The 23,548-nt window shown below is 45.1% G+C and overlaps 1 protein-coding gene and 1 long non-coding RNA gene across 2 annotated transcripts in view; one reads left to right on the top strand and one right to left on the bottom strand.

Moving 5' to 3' along the window:
- Window positions 1-7,118: 7,118 nt before the first annotated feature.
- On the bottom strand, window positions 7,119-21,161 carry LOC105738695. The gene is made up of 4 exons (XR_001114541.2): window positions 20,465-21,161; window positions 14,972-15,227; window positions 11,368-11,709; window positions 7,119-7,628 (listed from the first exon to the last, which is right to left on the bottom strand). It is a non-coding gene; the product is annotated as an uncharacterized LOC105738695 (long non-coding RNA).
- The window catches only part of RETREG1 (reticulophagy regulator 1), a 143,344-nt gene continuing 139,654 nt past the window's right edge, over window positions 19,859-23,548 (top strand). Inside the window, exon 1 of the mRNA XM_030813924.1 lies at window positions 19,859-20,299. Within this exon, the coding sequence (XP_030669784.1) occupies window positions 19,980-20,299 (320 nt within the window). The 5' untranslated portion in view covers window positions 19,859-19,979. The remainder of the gene's footprint in view (window positions 20,300-23,548) is intronic.

Here is a 23,548-nt window from a genome sequence, read left to right as displayed (position 1 = left end):
GGCTTCTAAGAATCTTTTTTTTTTTTTTTTTTTTTTTTGAGGCAGAGTCTTGCTGTGTTGCCCAGGCTGGAGTGTAGTGGCACAGCCGCGGCTCACCACAACCTCTGCCTCCCAGGTTCAAGCGATTCTCTTGCCTCAGCCTCCTGAGTAGCTGGGACCACAGGTGCATGCCACCATGACTGGCTAATTTTTTTATTTTTAGTAGAGACGGGGTTTCATTATGTTGGCCAGGCTGGTCTCAAACTCCTGAACTCAGGTGATCCACCTGCCTCGGCCTCCCAAAGTGCTGGGATTACAGGCATGAGCCACCACGCCCGGCCAAGAATCTTAAATGAATTATTCCAGAGTCACCTTTCAAGGATCCCAATGTAGAAAGACTTATCTTGAGATACATAGATGGGGCTTTTGTTTAATGGAGTGAATTCCAGTAGGTTACACAGTAAACCAAAAATGTTGTAAGAGAATTATATGGAACAAAACTTTGACAGGCAGGACACAGACTGAAAAATCTAATCTGCTGCAAACATGGCTACATTTTATAGAAAAAGAAAAGTTGACTCAGAGGATATATCCAAGAACCCATGGAGGATGATTCCCAGTTTCCCAGTTGCTGGAACTAAGCCTTCATCAAGGCACTAGCCATGTGTGTCCAGCTGGATTTCAGAAGTGCCATGGACCAAGGAGTTCTGTGGCTTCTTTCTCCCCACTGTGTGAGTTAGAGTGTCTATAGCAGTTATCTTATGCCAGACCCACCATTGTATGTGGCATGAGGGGGACAGAAGACTTGTCTCCTTAGTACATAGATCTTCAGATCAAGAAAATGATCTTCAATGATCTACACTCGAGGAACTACCCACAAGGAGCCTCACCCATGTGGGAACATGATTTAGATGACAAGACCCTGGGCCTCAAACCTAAACCTGATCTCTTAATAGATACAACTTTGCAAGTCCTAGGATGAAGCAAGTGTATTTTGCATGAAGGAGACATGTAAATAATTTGGGCTAGAGCATCGATTGTGCTGCTTTTAAAATACATCCACAAATTCTGTGATACTCCTCCCATGAAAAGGTGGAGTCTAATTGTCCCCTTGTTGAATATAGGGCAGCCCTAGTTACTCACTTCTGACAAATAGAATGTGACAGGAATAATACTGTGTGACTTACAAAGCCAAGTCATACAAGGTGACATCATAACTTTTGCTTGTGTCTCCTTCTCCCTTGGGACGTATGCTTTTGCAGCCCTAAAGCCACCATGGTGAAGAGAACGGTACCCAAGGAATCCCAGTTGTGCCAAGTCTTCCAGGTACCAACCACAAGGCTCTTCCAGGTACCAACCACAAGGCTCTTCAAATGATTCCAGTCTCCAGCCTTCAAGCTGTCTCATCTGATGCCAAGGGGAACAGGGACATGCTATGCTCACTGAGGAGGTTCCAGCTACTTCAGCAAGCCAGAAAGAGGAAGAAAAGAAAGAGAAATGGAAAAGATATACAACTGTTGTTATTCACAGCTGATATGACGAAGCCCCTAGCTTATCGGCTGATCACGTTGGATTTTAACACACTCAAAACCGCTCAACTACATGGAAACTGAACAACTTGCTCCTGAATGACTACTGGGTACATAACGAAATGAAGGCAGAAATAAAGATGTTCTTTGAAACCAACGAGAATAAAGACACAACATACCAGAATCTCTGGGACACATTCAAAGCAGTGTGTAGAGGGAAATTTATAGCACTAAATGCCCACAAGAGAAAGCAGGAAAGATCTAAAATGGACACCCTAACATCACAGTTAAAAGAATTAGAGAAGCAAGAGCAAACACATTCAAAAGCTAGCAGAAGGCAAGAAATAACTAAGATCAGAGCAGAACTGAAGGAAATAGAGACACAAAAATCCCTTCAAAAAATCAATGAATCCAGGAGCTGGTTTTTTGAAAAGATCAACAAAATTGATAGACCACTAGCAAGACGAATAAAGAAGAGAAGAGAGAAGAATCAAATCGATGCAATAAAAAATGATAAAGGGGATATCACCACCGAACCCACAGAAATACAAACTACCATCAGAGAATACTATAAACACCTCTACGTAAATAAACTAGAAAATCTAGAAGAAATGGATAAATTCCTCGACACATACATCCTCCCAAGACTAAACCAGGAAGAAGTAGAATCTCTGAATAGACCAATAACAGGCTCTGAAATTGAGGCAATAATTAATAGCTTACCAACCAAAAAAAGTCCAGGACCAGATGGATTCACAGCCGAATTCTACCAGAGGTTCAAGGAGGAGCTGGTACCATTCCTTCTGAAACTATTCCAATCACTAGAAAAAGACGGAATCCTCCCTAACTCATTTTATGAGGCCAGCATCATCCTGATACCAAAGCCTGGCAGAGAAACAACAAAAAAAGAATTTTAGACTAATATCCCTGATGAACACGATGCAAAAATCCTCAATAAAATACTGGCAAACCGAATCCAGCAGCACATCAAAAAGCTTATCCACCATGATCAAGTGGGCTTCATCCCTGGGATGCAAGGCTGGTTCCACATATGCAAATCAATAAACATAATCCAGCATATAAACAGAACCAACGACAAAAACCATATGATTATCTCAATAGACGTAGAAAAGGCCTTTGACAAAATTCAACAGCCCTTCATGCTAAAAACTCTCAATAAATTAGGTATTGATGGGACGTATCTCAAAATAATAAGAGCTATCTATGACAAACCCACAGCCAATATCATACTGAATGGGCAAAAACTGGAAGCATTCCCTTTGAAAACTGGCACAAGACAGGGATGCCCTCTCTCACCACTCCTATTCAACATAGTGTTGGAAGTTCTGGCCAGGGCAACCAGGCAGGAGAAGGAAATAAAGGGTATTCAATTAGGAAAAGAGGAAGTCAAATTGTCCCTGTTTGCAGATGACATGATTGTATATCTAGAAAACCCCATTGTCTCAGCCCCAAATCTCCTTAAGCTGATGGGCAACTTCAGCAAAGTCTCAGGATACAAAATCAATGTGCAAAAATCACAAGCATTCTTATACACCAATAACGGACAAACAGAGAGCCAAATCGTGAGTGAACTCCCATTCACAATTGCTTCAAAGAGAATAAAATACCTAGGAATCCAACTTACAAGGGACGTGAAGGACCTCTTCAAGAACTACAAACCACTGCTCAATGTAATCAAAGAGGATACAAACAAATGGAAGAACATTCCATGCTCATGGGTTGGAAGAATCAATATCGTGAAAATGGCCATACTGCCCAAAGTAATTTATAGATTCAATGCCATCCCCATCAAGCTACCAATGACTTTCTTCACAGAATTGGAAAAGACTACTTTAAAGTTCATATGGAACCAAAAAAGAGCCCACATTGCCAAGTCAATCCCAAGCCAAGAGAACAAAGCTGGAGGCATCACGCTACCTGACTTCAAACTATACTACAAGGCTACAGTAACCAAAACAGCATGGTACTGGTACCACAACAGAGCTATAGACCAATGGAATAGAACAGAGCCCTCAGAAATAATGCCACATATCTACAACTATCTGATCTTTGACAAACCTGACAAAAACAAGCAATGGGGAAAGGATTCCTTATGTAATAAATGGTGCTGGGAAAACTGGCTAGCCATATGTAGAAAGCTGACACTGGATCCCTTCCTTACACCTTATACAAAAATTAATTCAAGATGGATTAAAGACTTAAATGTTAGACCTAAAACCATAAAAACCCTAGAAGAAAACCTAGGCAATACCATTCAGGACATAGGCATGTTTAAAACACCGAAAGCAATGGCAACAAAAGCCAAAATTGACAAATGGGATCTAATTAAACTAAAGAGCTTCTGCACAGCAAAAGAAACTACCATCAGAGTGAACAGGCAACCTACAGAATGGGAGAAAATTTTTGCAAACTACTCATCTGACAAAGGGCTAATATACAGAATCTACAATGAACTCAAACAAATTTACAAGAAAAAAACAAACAACCCCATCCAACAAGTGGGCAAAGGATATGAACAGACACTTCTCAAAAGAAGACATTTATGCAGCCAAAAGACACATGAAAAAATGCTCATCATCACTGGCCATCAGAGAAATGCAAATCAAAACCACCATGAGATACCATCTCACACCAGTTAGAATGGCCATCATTAAAAAGTCAGGAAACAACAGGTGCTGGAGAGGATGTGGAGAAATAGGAACACTTTTACACTGTTGGTGGGACTATAAACTAGTTCCACCATTGTGGAAGTCAGTGTGGCGATTCCTCAGGGATCTAGAACTAGAAATACCATTTGACCCAGCGATCCCCTTACTGGGTATATACCCAAAGGATTATAAATCATGCTGCCATAAAGACACATGCACACGTATGTTTATAGCGGCACTATTCACAATAGCAAAGAGTTGGAACCAGCCTAAATGTCCAACAATGATAGACTGGATTAAGAAAATGTGGCACATATATACCATGGAATACTATGCAGCCATACAAAATGATGATTTCATATCCTTCGTAGGGACATGGATGAAACTGGAAACCATCATTCTCAGCAAACTATCATAAGGACAAAAAACCAAACACTGCATGTTAGGTGGGAATTGAACAATGAGAACACATGGACACAGGAAGGGGAACATCACACTCCGGGGCCTGTTGTGGGGTGGGGGTAGCGGGGAGGGATAGCATTAGGAGATATACCTGTTAAATGACGAGTTAATGGGTACAGCACACCAACATGGCACATGTATACATATGTAACTAACCTGCATGTTGTGCACATGTACCCTAAAACTTAAAGTGTAATTTAAAAAAAAGTCATTTCCCTTACCACCCTGCCTACTACCACCTTCTCTTCCAATGTAATTATCTGTCTTTTTACTCTATTCTCTTTTTCTTCATTGCATTTAACATGTGTTCCATTGTTATGTTAATGGATCATAATGACTTCTAGGCTTATGTGTTGCCCCCTTCAACATCAACTCTAGGCTTAGCCATATGATCTGCTTTGGCTATTGGATCATTAGAAAATGTGGCCCAAGCAGAGGCCTGATACATGCGTGCACATCAGGCTTGCCCTCATGGAACCCCAGCTGCCAAGTGAGGAAGGCTGAGGTGGGAGAGGCTACGTGGGGGACAACTGAGGCACATTAGCTAGCAGCCCTAGCCAACTGCCAGAAGTGTGAGTGAAGCCATCTAGCATCTGGTAATTGGTGGCAAATGCATTAACGAACCCAACACCACATGGATCCACTAAGATGTCTAAATTGAGCTCATTAGAAAAATCTATCTTCCGAGTGTCTGTCCCAAGGGACCACTGGACATCACCAGCTGAAATTCAACAGCAAAACTGATGTTTTCTCCCCTAAACTTATCTTTTTCTCCTCTGTTCCATATATTATTAATGGCACCCAAATATAACCAACGTCTTAAAGGTGATGGTTAATTTTACGTATCACCTTGGCTAGGCTATGGTGCCTAGTCATCTGGATGTTGCTGTGAAGGTATTTTTTAGGTATGATTAACATTCAAACTGGTGAGCTTTGAGGAAAGCAGATTACCCTCCATAAGATATGTGGGCCTCCGCCAATCAATTGAGGACATTAAGAGAAAACTGAGTAAGAGAAAACTGAAACTTCACTGAGGAAAAAAGGAATTCTGTCTCCAAACTGCCTTTGAACTCAAGACTGCAAGATCAACTTCTGATAGAATTTCTAGCCTGTTAGCTACCTTGCAGGTTTTGGACTTAAGCATACCCACAATGGAGTTTCCTTATAATAGAGAGCTCCTTTCTCTCTGTCTCTCTTAATACACACACACACTCTCTCTCTCTCTCTCTCACCCTATTGGTTCTGATTCTCTGGAGAATCCTAATACCTCATCTCTGATGACCGCTCTCTGTCACTTCCTAGCATTCATTCAGTGACCACGCCCTATCTTTGCAATCTACAAACTGTCTCTTGGATCCACCCTTTCTCCGTCTCTACTTCCCGTCTTGGTTTAGGTGCTGAGCAGCTCTCACCAGCACTATTACAAACTATTAACCAGTCTTGCTGGCTCATCTCCTTCCAAATCTCCTGCCACTCCACCACTAGACTTACCTTTCTAAGATAAGCACCTGATGATTGTATTATTTATCTCAGAAGTCTCCTCCTGGCTTCCCACTGCCTTCAGGATACAGTTCAAACTCTTCAGGATAGGATGGAAGCTCTTTATCTACTAGCCGAAGTTAAGCTGGAGTTCTGAGCTCTCTCTTACTGCCTCAAGTACCCACCCTCCAGCCATATTTAACTAGTTGTTGATCCCCAAAGACCTCAGGCTCATTTCATGCCCTCATGCTCATTTCATGCTCTTTTCCATCTCCCTGCAATGCCTACTGCTCTGTCTGAAAAATACTCTGAACTTTAATCCAAGCCATGGCTCAGAGGTACTCTTTGTTCAGAAACTGTTATTAGATTCTTGGTTATCATTTTTAGAACATGATAAAGGTCTTATCATAAACCTTATGTAATATATTGAGATTTATATTTATCTGTATTTCTCAAAAGATAAGGGACTTTTTTGATGGCCCCTGTATCTTGTTCAATAATTGGATCCCTAGTCCTAGTGTTTTGTTTAGCTCATAATAACCACTCAAAAAATGCTTGTGGAACCCATTTGTATGGGTTAGATTTTACACCCCTTGAAGGCAGAGACCATATTGTAGTTCATCTTGGTGTATCATTCCTCTCATGGGATCTTGCATAGTTGAGGCTGGGGGCAGTGGCTCATGCCTGTAATCCCAGCACTTTGGGAGACCAAGGCAGGTGGATCACTTGAGACCACAAGTTCGAGACCAGCCTGGCCAACATGGTGAAACAACTTCTCTACTAAAAATACAAAAATTAGCCAGGCACGGTGGCCCGCACCTGTAGTCCCAGCTAGTCAGGTGGCTGAGACAGGAGAATTGTTTGAACCTGGGAGGCGGATGTTGCAGTGAGCCAAGATCACACCACTTTACTCCAGCCTGGGCGACAGAGCAACACTTCGAAGAAATTTGAATTTAGAAGATAAGCTTTAGTTCTCTGAGAAAATAAAAATACTTCATTTCCTTTTGCTACCAGATATGTCAGTCATTATTGAGATTCACTGCTCAGTGGTGTCACAATGATTTAAGGTCAAACAAAAGTTTATGGAAAGGAGAAATCTCGGGCACTGAGGGTCATAGTTGTGGGGAAAAGGAAATAGAAGCAAACAGTCTTCTAAATGGCTCTTTAATAAGAGCCATTTCTATTTCCTATCCTCTCAAACAGTCTTTGCAAAACATTTTTTGTCTTGTTTTGAAAATTTTCAAACCCACAGAAAAGTTGAAAGAACAGTACAACACCCGGATACTCCTCACGTAGATTCACCATCTAGCTGCAGCTACTTCCTCTATTTATATGCCTGTGCGCGCCCGTGTGCATGCGTGCACACACACACACACACACACACACACACACACCTTCCCTTTTGCTAAAGTAGGCGGCTGTCATCATGGCATTTCATGCCTAAATATTGGATCTTGCACCACTCAGAATAGAGCCACCCTCTTACATCACCATAACACCATCTTCACACCTGATAAGAGAATCAACATTAATTCAACAGAATGATCTAACATGCAGTCTGGACTCAAAGTTTCCTAACTGTCCTCCGAAATGTCCTTGGTAGCTTTCGACCCAGAATCCAATCAAGGGGTCCCAGATTTGGCTGTTCTGTCTCTATTTTCCCCGTACTCTGCCTCTGTTCTTGATCTCCAACTCTTTGAAGACCTGTAGAACATCCTGGCTGGGCGCAGTGGCTCACTCTGGGAGGCTGAGGTGGGAGGATCACTTGAGGTCAGAAGTTCAAGACCAGCCTGGGCAACATGGCGAAACACCGTCTCTACTAAAAATACAAAAGTTAGCTGGGCGTGGTAGTGCATGCCTGGAGATCCAGCTACTCAGGAGGCTGAGACATGAGAATTGCTTGAACCCAGGACGCAGAGGTTACAGTGAGCCAAGATCACACCACTGCACTCCAGCCTGGGGGACAGAGAAAGGCTCTGTCTCAAAAAAAAAAAAAAAAAAAAAAAAAGCCAGGCGCAGTGGCTTGTGCCTGTAATCCCAGCACTTTGGGAGGCTGAGATGGGCAGATCACCTGAGGTCAGGAGTTCAAGACCAGCCTGGCCAACATGGTGAAACCCCATCTCTCTAAAAATACAAAAAATTAGCTGGGCGTGGTGGCACATGCCTGTAATCCCATCTACACAGGATGTTAAGGCAGGAGAATCACTTGAACCTGGGAGGCAGAGGTTGCAGTGAGCTGAGATCGCGCCATTGCACTCCAGCCTGGGCTAAAACTGCAAAACTCTCTAAAAAAACAAACAAACAAAAAAAGACAAACAAAAAAAAACATCCCACATTCCAGAGTGCTCGGACCATCTGGCCAGGATTTGATTCAGGTCAGATGCTTCCAGCAAATTGTGTTATGGGTGTCCCTCCCATGGCATCAGACCAGGGACTCACAGGGTCAGGTTGCTCCACTAATTGTCATGGCATGCATGATGGGAGGCAGATGAGGTGAAGCCTGACAGATGGCAATGCAAAGGCATGCTTTTGCCTTTGTAATTAATCAGTAACCTGTGAGATTCTGCTGGAGTACAGTGGTGAAATCACGGCTCTTTGCAACCTCAACCTCCAAGGGTCAAGTGATCCCCCAACCTCAGCCTCCTGAGTAGCTGGGACTATAGGCACATGCCATCATGCCCAGCTAATTTTTATATTTTTTGTAGAGATAGGGTTTTGCCATGTTGCCCAGACTGGTCCTTTCTGTCTTTTGAGAATCACTATAGAGTCGTGAAATGTTAAAAATGTAATGCATTACAGTCATTTCCCAGGATTATTTTTTTTTGATCCTCAAAGTTTCTCGGATTTGGTCAGTGGGATCCTTTCCAAGCTGACTTCTGTATTTTTTTTGACATGGACTTTTAAATGGTCTGTGAACACATCTTTGCTTTCTGATACACAAGATGTTCCTACCTCTGACCTAGTATTTGCCAATTCTCTTAAGAAGTTCTGGTTCTTTTTGGCAGGCAATAGTATTCAGAGACCAAAACCTGGTTCCTACATAAGCTTATTGCTATGGGGTATTATTGATTCTAAGCTTTTCCAGGGACACAGCTAGAATATCAGATCATGATCTCCCACTTACTGATAGCTCCAATTCAAATCCTACACTACAGCACTACAGGGTTCTCCACCTGCCCTCCCTCCTCCATCTTATGTTCTAGATCCTCTCACTGAAAACCCACATTAAAAGCAAGAGGTAAACACAATTCTCAATGGTCTGAGTCTGGAGCTGGGACTCTCACCCACTGGAGCGGCAGAGGGAGGTAGAAGGAAAGACTCCCTTGGCAGTCAGCTTGATTGTACCTCAGGCATCTGGCTTCTAGTGCCTTCTTGGAGTGGGCAGACTTTTATACAGAAAGAAGATGGAAATTGTCCAATTGGATGTTATTAAAACATGCACCTGTGATCCAATTCTTCAGAAACCTACCTGTGGACTTTTAACATAAAATCAGCTTTTGAAGATTTTTTACTGAAGAATTAAGGACAAAGCTGCTTTTGTAGCTTTGTCCATCAAACGACATTTGTCCAACAGAAGGCTACTTGGCTCATGACCCCTGGAGAAATGGGCCCCTTTAGCTATTTCCTCTGAACAGAGTTCTCTGTAGAGAGCTGTGGTTAAACCACCCATGAATGAGGCTGGTTTCTCTTTCTGGCTTTGTACACTGCAGAGAATTGTTCTGAAATTCGATGACACAAACTTTGGTATCAGTTGCAACAGTTTTTCCATGTGGCCCAGGCCTTCTCAAGAGAAAGTCATTATAAAATGCTTGGGTTCAAATGAGAACACATGGACACAGGAAGGGGAACATCACACTCCGGGGACTGTTGTGGGGTGGGGGGAGGGGAGAGGGACAGCATTAGGAGATACACCTAATGCTAAATGACGAGTTAATGGGTGCAGCACACCAACATGGCACATGGATACATATGTAACAAACCTGCACACTGTGCACATTATACTTTAAGTATAATGATAAAAAAAAAAGGAAAAAAAATGCTTGGGTTCAGGGTACAGATTCTCACGGAGATATTCTCCCACTGGGTCTCCACTGCGGTTATTCCAAGTAATTCCCACAGCAGTCTCAAGGGTTAAATGTTAATTGATTTAAAGACGAGGTCACCAAGACTCAGAGTCTGTGTGACATAACACAAAGTCACAGGCTACTATGCTTTGTTGAATCTAAGATGCTTAAGATTCTAAAGTACATTCCATTTCCAGGTACGTTAAAAGTGAAAAAAATATGTATATGTCTTATAATCAGTGAAATACAGTGGGTAGTGATGGATCTAGGGTCAAATTCAGATCCTCATGACTAAGAAACCCATGCTTTTTCCACTTGATTAAGGGTTCATGCAAGAAGAGCAAGCTGAACTGCAGATAGAAGATCTGGGCTTCCAGGAGGTTGAAAAAGACAAGGAAAGATAGTACAGCATGAGCAACAGCATGGATGTGAAAGTTTGCTTGGAGAGTGAACTCAGAGATGAGCTAGTCTGACAATAGCTGAGTGTATACATTTGGGAGCAGTGAGAAATGCAGCTTTTAGAAAGAGATTGGCCGGATGAACCAGCTTTAGAAGGCGGCTGGTGATTTCTTTTAGATGCAGCAGTTCGAGGAAACTGGGCATCGTTGTAAGCGCTTGGGGGTGGATGCTACAGGTTGAAAGCACTGTTTTAAAGGAGACGTGTATAGGGAGGATTGGAAGAGAAGATATGAGGCTGACGCAGTTCAGATGGATGACAGGCACGGAAGCTTGAACAGGCATGGCAGCCTTGAGACTGGAGAAAAAGGGCTAGGTGAGGTGAGAACACTTCAGAGGAGGAGTTATCAGCAACTGTTGACAGGTTGGAAATGAATGGGGAGCCCATATAATTTCTCATCCAAACTCGCACACCTCTGAGAAAGAAAGTGAAGCACTATAAATAACCATGTTAGAAGGTGGGCATCAACCAGCACTGTCTTGGGCAAACTTGATATACGGCTGGTTACTGCAGATGAGAGAATGTAGGAGAGATCAGAATAAAAACTGCTCCAATATTTCTTGTTTGGGGGACTTTGGGTTACTGTAGTTCACAAAGCAGTTGCAAATGCCGCCTCTTGTACAAAGAGTCTCTGTGATTTTCCCCCATCCTCCCCAAAAGAAGCTGTGAGGAATCAAACAGCCCTCATGGTATGGGTGAAGGAACAGACTTTATTGGGGGAAACTTACAAGCCAAGGTTGGAAAGAGAAGGCATCCGATACTCCTCTTAACCACACAGAGAGGTGTGGGCCACAGCCAGGATGTTCTAGGAGACCCTTGGGTGGACATGCCAGAGAAGGAGACCCTCTCCTCCAACTCTCTGCCACCTCTCTTCTTTATAGGATAAGAGCAAGAACCACCTTGTCAGTGGGAGAACAGTCTACAGGTATGTTAGATGTCAGCAGATTGCAGAAGCTGTCTGGGAAATCCAGCTGCCCAGTATTTGGAGAATCTGAGGGCTCATTGGAAGCTGGTTTTGGAAGGGGACCCACTGAGCCTGTGGGACCCTGGTTTAAGTGCATCTCTTCTCCCTGGAGAAAGAAGAAAGGCCTTGTGTCCTATCCAGGACCTTGTCCAGGCAACCCAGAGTGAGCCCCCGCAGGCCTTTTATGGCATAGTTCTGCTTGTGACACCAAAGTACTTGGTTTAGGGCAGGGGAGGGGCAGGAGTGACAGTAAAAATAGGGAAGTGTGATATTGTGATATAAAAAGAAATATATATTTGGTTATCCTCCCTGGTTCCTGGCACAGAGCTTTGAAAAACCTTGGAATTTCCTGAGTGACAGAGATGAGAAGAGCATCATTTATTTTTCATAAGTCACTTTCAACCATTCTTGAGTTTACACTTATGAGATGATTCTTCCTTGGTCCCTAGATGGTTTCATGATGGGGGCTGGTGGCCAGAGGAACTGACCTTGTGATTACAGGGTTGGAACATTCGGCTCCACCCCCAGGCCCCCTGGGGAGAGGAGAGGGGCTGGAGGTTTTGAAAATCACCAACAGTCAAAGATTTGATCAATTATGCCCATATAATGAAACCTCCATAAAAACCCCTACATGAAGGGGTACAAGCAGCTTTTGGGAGAGTGAGCAAATGCATCCACGTGCCAGGAGGGTGGCACACTCCAACTCCCCAGTGGGGCTGAAGTGCCTATGTTCAGGACCCTTCTGGACCTTGCCCTAGGTACCTCTTCATCTGCATGTTCACTCGTATTCTTTATCATTTCCTTTGTAATAAACTAGCAACAGTAAGTAAACTGTTTGCCCTGAGTTCTGTGAGCTGTTCTAGCAAATTACTGAACTTGAGCCAGGAGCAGTGGCTCATTCCTATGATCTCAGCACTTTGGGAGGCTGAGGTGGGAGGATTGCTGGAGCCCAGAAGTCCAAGACCAGCCTGGGCAACATAGGGAGACACTGTCTCTAGAAGAAATAGAAGTTTAGCCAGGTGTGGTGGAGCACAACTGTGATCCCAGCTACTCTAGAGGCTGAGATGGGAGGATCACTTGAGCCTGGGAGGTGGCAGCTGCAGTGAGCCATGATCATGATACTGCATTCCTGCCTGAGTGACAGAGTGAGACTCTTTTTCTCTTTCTCTGTGTGTGTGTGTGTGTGTGTGTGTGTGTGTGTGTGTCTATCTTTCTATCAATCAATCCATCAATCAAGCTTGAAGTGGGAGTCATGGAAACCTGATTTATAGCCAGTCAATCAGAAGTATGGGAGGTCCAGGACTTGTGGTTTGCATTTGAAATGGGGGTAGTCTTGTGGGGCTGAGCTGTTAACCCATGGGATCTGCTGGGTTAGACGAAGTAGTGTCAGAATTGAATTGTTTGATACCCAGCTGGTGTGCAGACAATTAAAGAATTGGTTATTGGTATGGAAAAACTCACATATTTGGTGCCAGAAGTACTGGGAGTAAAAACAGTTCAGAGTGTCAAAGGACAACCTTATCAGAGGTTTAGTTTTAAGATCTTAATTGATGGCCAGGCTCAGTGGCTCACGCCCGTAATCCTAGCACTTTGGGAGGCTGAGGTGGGCAGATCACGAGGTCAGGAGATTGAGACCATCCTGGCTAACACGGTGAAACCCCATCTTTACTAAAAAATACAAAAAATTAGCTGGGCCTGGTGGTGGGTGCCTATAGTTCCAGCTACCTGGGGGGATGAGGCAGGAGAATGGCATGAACCCAGGAGGCGGAGCTTGCAGTGAGCTGAGGTCACGCCACTGCATTCTAGCCTGGGCAACAGAGCAAGACTCCGTCTCAAAAAATAAAAAAAAAAGATCTTAATTGACTTTATTTGTAATTCCAGAATCAAGCAAATTTTATCTGATAAAATAGAACAAGTGTTCCAATGGGCTGAGTAGAGGAGGGTGGTTTCATCCAGAGAAAGGCTGAAGAAAGCAGGGACAAAGACCGAAAAGCAGATTGGTCATTTCAAAGTTACTTTGTTTGCAAGGTGGAAATGGGGAACAGAACAGTAGAGAAATAACTGATTGGTTAATATCAGGTCACTTTTTCTTGGAAGGGAGAGAGTAGATTACCATGCAGATTGAAACTGGCCTGTTTAGGAAATTTGGCTTTCTCTGTGTCCGGATTGTTCTGGATTGTTTCGGAGGTCGGTTAACAACTCAGGTTTGGCTTGACAATGTGGAACCTCAGCATGAGTGACTTCATTCTGATTTTTGGTCTGGTCTGTTGGGGCCTAGCGCAGGAGGTTAGTTCAAAACAGTAGCCTCCTGGCTGGTCTGAAGGTAGTGAGTTACCTCAATTGATTGTTTGCAGTCAGTTACAGATCAAACCCCTTGTTCTGCTCTTTCCACCCTTCTCACTACTGCACTCAAAACAACAGCAACAAACAATGGCCTCCTATAATTTTTGAGAGAGGGTCTTGTTCTGTCGCCCAGGCTGGAGTGCTGTGGTGCAATCACAGCTCATTGCAGCCTCGACCTCCCTGGCTCAAGCAATCCTCCTACCTCAGCCTCCTGAGTAGTTGGGACTACAGGCGAATATTTTTTGTAGAGATGGGGTTTCATCATGTTACACAGTCTGGTCTCCAACTCCTGAACTCAAGCTGTCCCCCTCCCAAAGTGTTGGGATTACAGGCGCGAGCCACCACACCTGGCCATCCTCCTCTAATTTTTATTTAGCAAGAGGTAGAGAGAGCATCCATTTTCAGTGAATTAACCTACAAGCACATATACTGAACTGTGAACTATAATAAGTAGAGCCATATTGCTTGGACGGTTCAGGAGACATTTGGGTTTCACAGAGCTTATGGGTCCCCCATGAGCAAGCACCCGACTTGTATGCATAACCAAAGAGGGTACGTGTGACACGGTCTGACTGCAGGGCCTGCAGCCATTTTCACAGCCTCAAGGGGCGCTAGATTTTGTGCCTGATTTCTAATGAACTGAAATTAGTAACAGGTGACAAGCCAAATATACACTTGGAAGGGTTGTGGGATGTCACTTTCATAGCTATTCCATTGCACTCCACTCATCTATTTTTAGAATGGAAGATACCCCCTTGAGACTGGAGGCCTGATTTGGAGACCTGAATTTAGAGAGAATAACAACACAGTTTTACTTCGAGGACGGAAGTCAGGCTGGAGTTTCCAGGACCTCAGGACACTACTGCTTTGATTCTATCACTTCATTGGTAAAAATAAACGATAACAACACAGAAACCCACAAACTCCAGGAATTCTCTACTGCTCAAAGGATTTTTTTCTAAAATTCTGTTACTGATACTTAAAACTTTCTTTTATTTGATTTATCCAAAAGTCTTATCACATACTATGCCCCCATGCAGTCGCACGGAACTGGCCAGCGCCTCTGAACTCTTCTTGGTTGTGCCCTCTGCCAAGTTCTCCTACAAGCCCATTCCATCTGCCTGGATCTGTCTTGTTCAGGATGCCTGCTGGTCTCTGAGCTGCAGACCCCTGTACCCAACAACCTTACTGGCATCTCCAGAGATATCTAAATGCAGATCCATTTTTAAAAATGAAACTTGTCAGCCTCCCTTCCAAACTGGCTCCTTCTCCTCCCTCCTTCTAGAGAATGACAAGGGAAAAGTCTCAGAGTGCCTTCCCTCTGCCAGGCCTTATGTCCTCCATGGTCTGGAGATACCTTTCTAAAACACAGGCTAGCCCCTCTGTCTCCTGCTGCAAGCCCATCCATGGCTGTCTGTTGCTCTCAGGACAAAGCAGAAGCTCCTAGCATCATACAGGAGGAGCCGCACTGTGAGTAGCCTCCTGCTCCTCCCACCCCATCCTCCAGCTTAGATCTCCTCCAGGTTTCCAACGAGGGCCAGGCTGGCTCCTCTCCTGCTTCAAGACTGTGCACATCATGCTTCCCCATTCCCTTTGCCCGGCACCTTCTTCAGGGTCTTTATCCATTGTCTATACCCTAAGCACCATGAGAGAAATAAGCAGTCCTGTTCATCTTACCAGAAGCCCACAGTCAGCCTTTCAGGAATGTCTGATGACTAGCGAATGAAGCAATGAAGAAATAATGAGTGAATGATACGCAAGTACAATGATGCAGAACCAGGACCATCAAAGGGGGTGGGGGGAAGAGGTTGCAGCAAGGACCCGACAGTGCTTTGTCTGCTGGTTCAGATTCCTGAAGGGGTTGGAAGTTAATGTCCTGCAGTCACCCCTGTGGATCATAGGTGTGCGTGTGTTTATGTGTGTACCTGGGGATAGACAGGTAGGCCTCCTTGGGGGATATACTCATGTTGTCACGTGACCTCCGTTCTTTTCAATTAACCATTTTGAAGCCTTAAAAAAAAAAACTTCTTTTAGGTATTAGGGAGCAATACCTCAACTGATATCTGGGTGGCCAACATGTTGGCCACCATCTTTCTGGTAAGCACATCCCTTACGGAATGCTTGTCAAACACAGACTATGCTAGTTCGAATATTTCCGTTTGTATATGCACAACAGACATTTAACATAAGTAGAAATAGTGAATTCCTTCTGTGAGCCAGGCACTGGGCTGGGCCTTGAAAGCCAGGTTAGAGACCCGGGAGATGATCTTCCTTCCTTTCCAGTTGCTCTGTGCCTGCTGATGCTGTGTGATACTCTTATTTATCTGTGAACTATCCAGGTTTCCTTAGTGACAAGAAAATTACGGAAACTTAGGAATCAGGAGCAGAGGATATAGCAAGGAGAGGAGGGTAGAATTGGTTTAATAAAATTACCAACACAAAAAATTCTATCTGCAGGCTAATAAACAATACAACATATACACAAGTGTATTAGTTCATTCTCATGCTGCTATGAGGAAACACTTGAGAGTGGGTAATTTATAAAGAAAAGAGGTTTAATTGACTCACAGTTCCGCATGGCCGGGAAGGTCTCAGGAAACGTACAATCATGGCGGAAGGCATCTCTTCCCAGGGTGGCAGAAGAGAGAATGAGTGCTGAGTGAAGGGAGAAGCCCCTTATAAAACCATCAGATCTTGTGAGAACTCAGTATCACGAGAACAGTATGCGGGGAACCGCGCCCATGATTCAATTATCTACACCTGGTCCCACCCTTGACACGTGGGGATTATTACAATTCAAGGTGAGATGTGGGTGGGGACACAGAGCCCAACCATATCACCGAGCCTCCTTTTGTTTAAGGAATCATGGAGCTACCGTAAGATTCTAATATATAATATTTTAGAGAAAAGAAATCTCCCCAAAATATGACGACTGGGGGGGGGGCATTTCCCCATCATTCTAAGTCTTAGCTTGATTTTGCCCTAGGAGACTTCCTGTAGTAGGAATTAATTATTCACAATTTTTCTCTCCTATTACAAGCTTTCCACATACTCTTAGATGAGCAAGGTGAGTGGCCTCTGTTAGAGAGTTCTTATGTGTATTTGGACTTTCTTTACTGGAGCTGTCTCATTTTCTAAACTGTCTCAGATTCAGTGGCTAGAACCTTTTTTTTTCTCAGATGCATTTCCAGTTTCCTTTTTTCAGATATATATTGTCAAATCATCTAGCTCACTAGTGTTAATCACTCTGTTCCTAATATATAGCAATAAAAAATTCAGAAGAGAATCTTAGTAAGATTACTTGCAGGAGTTCAAGGATGTGGCGTGTTCTTAAAACTAGGGGACAAGGTTGATTTCAACCATTGTTAGCATTGTTTCTGTAATCTTAGCTCTGAATAAATTACTCAAGCATCACAAAGATCATTAGACAAACAACAAACAAACAACAAAATCCCACCCAGCAGCACCATTTGTATGTCTATGCCGGTGTCTACTTCTGTCATACAGTTTGTAAGTATTAGAGGTCGGAGGTGAAAAGGACAGGTAAATTAGCCCAGCCTTTTATGCAAAACAGTTCGCATAGCCTTTTCTCCATAGTAATTTTGAGGGAGACAGAAAGGATAGACTTTACAACACATAGCTGTGGGGAGGGAGGTTTATTATAAAACAGAGATAATAAGTGTTGGAAACCACACACAGCAACTAGAGCTTAGCTTTTATGTGTCTTGGTTGCCAGCAGCTTTTACTACTTCAACAGATCCTGACAACAATAATTAGAATTCAAGGGAAGCAGGAGGAAGCTGATTAATCTTGCAAACCCGTTTCTGGTAGCACATCAGCACTGGTCTGGGGAATGGGGACGCCTGGTTCTTCCTCTCTCCTGCCCCATGTTCTCCACACTGGCTGCGGCACACATCTGTCTAGTGACAGATTTTAGAATAGCAAACCCCGGGCTGTATCAAGCGCCGAACAAAGGCCAAATGACACAATAAAAGCATCATTTATCTTTCAAAAACTTCTCCGCTACTGCCAAGAGGGAGGACCCACACCTGGGAAAAGATTGTCTTTCTTATATGGAAGAAACCTGAATTGTTTCCACGTTGCTTTTTCCTTAACACCCAGACCACTTTCCATCGGGTTGTCAGGATACTCCTAAGAAGGGGAGTCGGAAATGCCAGATGTTCTGTATCACCTTTAGTTAAACACCAAGCCTCCTGTTACTAGGGACCATTCAAGGTCCCCTATTCCCTTTGGTGAGTTACTTAAGGAACTGTGCGTCTCCACCTGCAACCCCATGCCTCCTCTCCTGTTGAATTCCCAACAGCAGTTATTGCCCCGTCCCCAATCCCCACACTAATGGGGGCCCTACAATTTAGGGCAGAAGCCATTTATTACAAAACGCTCTTGAAACCTGATCCCTCCACTCCTCCCCTAATTTTGGATGCACAGTTTAAGTAAGGAATCTCTTAGCACTTAGCGACGGCTTCTTCTTCGCTGTGGCAGATACAATTGTAACTGGCCCCTCATCAGACTGGGAGCTTCCTGCGGGTGGAAGCTGCATCCACAGAGCTTAGCAATGCTTTGTGTACTCGGTAGGTGCTCAGTAAGCCTTTGCGTGGGCTCTGGGAATATACCTCCTTCGAAGTACAATATACAAGCAGTAAAGTGCAGACACCTGCAGTGAATGTACAGATCAATGGATTCCACGTGTGTATATACAGAGGTTTACAATGGCCACCCAGAGGAGCGTTACAGAACATTCCCCTAGAAACTCCCTTGACGCAGGGAATTTAATTGCCCTCCCTTCCATCCTGTGCAGGCAGGCTGGTTGCCAGTAAAGGGATACGAGATGCCCTGATTCATCCGCAGACAGAACCCTTACGATGCGGGGGAAGGACCTGTCATTCTAGAGTTAAAAGTAAGACCAGGAAGATTAAAGAAGACAAAAATTAAAAAATGCAAATGGTGAAAAGCATAAACAATTAACTCTTTTCCTCTCTCCCCACACTCACCCAGAGGCACCGGGGCCAAAGAGAGGGCATGGGAGGTCTCAGGATCCCCTGCCGCCCCACCACTGCCCTGATGCCTGCTTGTGACGCAGAGACCGGAGTGGCTCTGAAATTACTGTCTTCAAAGCAGGCCAAACCTTGCTTGACACGTGCAAAGGTCCAATCTCTTGCTTCTCAGCTCCCCGCACGCGCGGGCCAAGGTGCACTTCTGAGCCAGATCACCTAGCCACAAGGAGGGGGAGAGAGGGGAAGAGGCAGAGAGAGAGAGAGAGAGAGAGACAGACAGACAGAGAAGAGAAAGGAAGCACTTAGAGAAAGAACAGAGAGAAAGGAAGCACCTTCCCCCAACGCTGCGGCCTTGTGTTTCCTCCCGTGTCAAACGAGAGGGCCCCAAATTGACCCCAAATGTTTTTTCTTCCTTTCTCAATCCAACATTTATACCAGCACGTTATTTCCAGGGTGCCCAAGACCTCTACTATGGTTGTGCTGCTGTCCCTGCAAAGGCGCTGGGGATGGCCGAGGTGGGGGATGTCTCTGGGGGCTGAAATACGCTGCCAGGGGAAGGGGCGCCCCGATACCTCCCTCAGTGGCTGCTGGTTGGGCGGCCGGTGGCCCTGGCTTGAGAAAGTGAAAATGTCCAATCTATTTTGCCTGTAGCCTTGGGTCCATTTTGGATACGGAACCGAGCAGCAGTCCTCCACTTCGCCCTCCCCCGCCGCTGCAAGGGAAAAGAAGGTCGTTTTCCTCGGGTCCCTGGCGAGGCCCTTCAGGAACCTGGAGCCCCCCGGGGACACCGCCCAGCCCCCGGCGCCCGGCCCCGCCCCTGCGCGAACTCGGCCGCACCCACTTTCCCGGGCGGCTCCCCCTGTGGCCTGTGACGTCACAAGGCCCCCAGCCGCCTGCGCCCCGCGGTGCGCGCCCCGCTCCGGGACCTGCCGCCGCCGCCCCGCCCTCGGCGGCGCCCACACCCAGGCGCTCCCGCGCGCGCGCCCGGCCCAGTCCCCGCCTGGAAGCACAGCTGAAGATGGCGAGCCCGGCGCCTGCAGAGCACGCCGAGGAGGGATGCCCGGCTCCCGCCGCCGAGGAGCAGGCGCCGCCATCGCCGCCACCGCCCCAGGCACCCCCCGCAGAGCGGCAGCAGCAGGAGGAGGAAGCGCAGGAGGCTGGGGCGGCGGAGGGCGCGGGGCTGCAGGTGGAGGAGGCCGCGGGCCGGGCGGCGGCCGTGGTAACCTGGCTGGTCGGGGAGCCAGTGCTGTGGCTGGGTTGCCGCGCCGACGAGCTGCTGAGCTGGAAGAGGCCGCTGCAGAGTCTGCTCGGCTTCGTCGCTGCCAACCTGCTGTTCTGGTGAGAGCTTGGGCAAGGTGGGGGCGCTGAGGAGGGCAGGTGACCTTGGGGCGCCCGGGGCCCCGGGGACCCAGTGCAGGGGGAACCCGCGGGACACTGCGGAGGAAGAATTGTCAGCCCTGCCCCACTTTCTCGGCCACCTGTCTCGAACAGGTAGACACTCACCGCAACTTTCCTCCGGACGCACGTCCCTGTGAGCAGTTGTCGTCCTCCGTGTGTGGATCCAGCCTCAGATGCGAGGTGGTCGGCCAACCCGCAGGCACCTGCACCTACAGGTGTTCCCATCGTGCTTGAAAACTTCGCCCCTGCTTTCTAAAACTCTCAGGTCTTGACCTGCTCCCCCAAGCTTGCCAGAGCAAACGTGCTTGAACGTGTCTTGGTTCTTGCGGCCCCAGCAGGCATATCTGGACCAGATTAGGTAGACGTTCAAAACGGTGCCGCATTCATCAGTCACCTGAGATGGGCCCTGAATCATTTGTTTTTTCCTTCCCCTGGAGCTTTAGGTTTACTGTGTTTACTCCCTGATGAGAAAACGGGAGGCAAACAAGCAGGTGGAGTATGCCCAGCACCCATCCCCGGGAGTGCACGGTGTGGACAACAGGCATATTTTTAGGTGAAGTACAGGGAGAACACACGGGAATGCTCAGCCCCTGAGCAACAGGTTTGTCTCTCCAAAAAGCGCTCTTCACCAGGAAGGCCAGGGAAATGTCTGTCTCCTTCGTTGAAAGTGGTGTCCTGTCATCCCTTACCACGCTATTGAGGGCGGAGAAAAGCCTTCTTTGTTTGCTAAGTGTCCTCATAACAAACATGACCCACACAGTGCAGAATAATCAGACTCCGGTAACATACCTTGTTACAGGACGGAGATTTCTGAACCTTAAAGTTGAGAAATAAATAAATTGCACAAAATAGACAACCTGTCATTTTCTAAGTTAACTTGAGCAAGGTGAATATTTTCCTGCAGATCTCTGCTAGTCCTGGTGTTTTCTTTTAAAACTAGCTGTATCTTGTCAGAGGTCCCTGAAAGTGAATTAACTTTGGATCTCTTAGGTATCTGTGTTTGGAATAGAGTTTATTCCAAATCTATCTTATTATGGAGTTAATGCGAGCACTCAAATAAGAAGGACATATTGTCTTATGCTAGATTGGGCAATAGTCTAATAGTCTTAGGACTGTGTCTCACTAATGTTTACAATGTTTTTAACATTTTATTTCTTTTTCTTTTTTTTCTTTTTTTAATTTTTATTTATTTATTTATTTATTTATTTTGAGATGGAGTCTCACTCTGTCGCCCAGGCTGGAGTGCAGTGGCGCTATCTCGGCTCACTGCAAGCTCTGCCTCCTGGGTTCACGCCATTCTCCTGCCTCAGCCTCCCGAGTAGCTGGGACTACAGGCGCCCACCACCACACCTGGCCAGTTTTTTGTATTTTTTTTTAGTAGAGACGGGGTTTCACCGTGTTAGCCAGGATGGTCTCGATCTCCTGACCTCGTGATCCGTCCGCCTTGGCCTCCCAAAGTGCTGGGATTACAGGCGTGAGCCACTGCGCCTGGCCTTAACATTTTATTTCTTAATTTTACATTTTATTTCTTTAAAAAACTAATAGAGTCTTACAGTTCAAAAGTTTAAAGGTACAAAAGGGTAAGCATTTTGAAAATCTCTTTCTCATCCCAGTCCCTGGCCGCCCAGTTTCCTCACGGAGGCCAGCAATGTTACTAGTTTCCTGTGTCTCTTTCCAGATAGTGCACATTTCAGCAAATACACCATATTCTATGCAAATTGTGGAATAACATATGAGCTCTTCCTTTTCCTAGTATTTCTTGGTGATTGCTTCCTTGTTCTTTTTCAGCTGCTTCAGAATTCTATTGTAAGGATGTCTCAAATTACTTAACCTGTCTCCTACTGAGGCAGTAATATTTCCAAGCTTTTGCTATTTCAGCATTATAGCTAATGACCCTGTACATGCATCATTTTGCATATATGCAAGTATTTTAGAGAACTTCCCAGAAGTGGAATTGCTGGGTCAGAGGGCATGCGCACTTGTAATTTTGATGGCTGTCACCATATTGCATGCAGCTCCTTAGGGTTCTAACAATTTATACTCCCACCAGCAATGTGTATGACTGCCTGCTTTGCTATACTCTTGCGAAGAATATTTTATGAAACTTTTTGATCCTGCAAATCTGATAGGTGAAAAAGACTATCCCAAAATGATTTTATTTTGCAGTTCTCTGTGATTGAGCATTTTATCTTATGTTTAAGAACCACTACATTTACCTTTTATCAGCATTGTTTGTTTATAAATAACCTGTTTATTTTTTCAAGTAGGCCATTGTTCTTTTCATTACTGATTTATAGGAGCTGTTTTTATATTAAAGACTTCAGCCTAATTTCTGTAACATGAGTTGCAAACTTTTTTTCTGTGGTGTTTTCTTTTTTTTGAGAGAGAGTCTAGCTGTCGCCCAGGCTGGAGTGCAGTGGAGCGATCTCGGCTCACTGCAGGCTCCGCCCCCTGGGATTCATGCCATTCTCCTGCCTCAGCCTCCCAAGTAGCTGGGACTACAGGCGCCCGCCACCTCGCCCGGCTAATTTTTTTGTATTTTTAGTAGAGACGGGGTTTCACTGTGTTAGCCAGGATGGTCTCGATCTCCTGACCTCATGATCCACCCCCCCATGGCCTCCCATAGTGCTGGGATTACAGGCGTGAGCCACCGCGCCCGGTTTCTTTAATGACACCTATTGAAAATAATGTTTTTGCATAAAATAATTGAAAGGCATATTTGGTAGTATCCGGGGGTGTTTTCTTCCATCCATTTTATTTATACTGATGGAGAGGAAAACATTGGCCAGCCATTCAGCCTAGATACAGCCTTCTCCTTATCTGTTTTATTTCATCTCCTGTTTGTGGCATCTGCATTCCATGCATGTATTTTCTTTGACAAAAATGACGGTCGTGTTCTTTAAATTCAGAATTACTTGTTGCTTTTGCATTATAATTCATTGGAATGCTAAAAAATGATATTCATGAGAACTCAGAGGAGTTTGGTAAAATAGAGGCCACACAGAGTGCCTGTCTCAAAAAGCAGGGTTTCCACGACTGAAATAGATTGGGTAACAGTCCCATAGTTTTGTGGCGATGAGGGGCCTCAGATAATATTGTCTCACTATTTCACCAATGAAGAACATGTTTTTAGGATTTTTTCCTTCATTTAAAATTTTATTTATTTAAAAATTAACATAGCCTTACAGT

This window comes from Nomascus leucogenys, chromosome 6, assembly GCF_006542625.1.
Source record: "Nomascus leucogenys isolate Asia chromosome 6, Asia_NLE_v1, whole genome shotgun sequence".
NCBI lineage: Eukaryota > Metazoa > Chordata > Mammalia > Primates > Hylobatidae > Nomascus > Nomascus leucogenys.
This window is presented reverse-complemented; position numbering and strand designations above follow the sequence as displayed.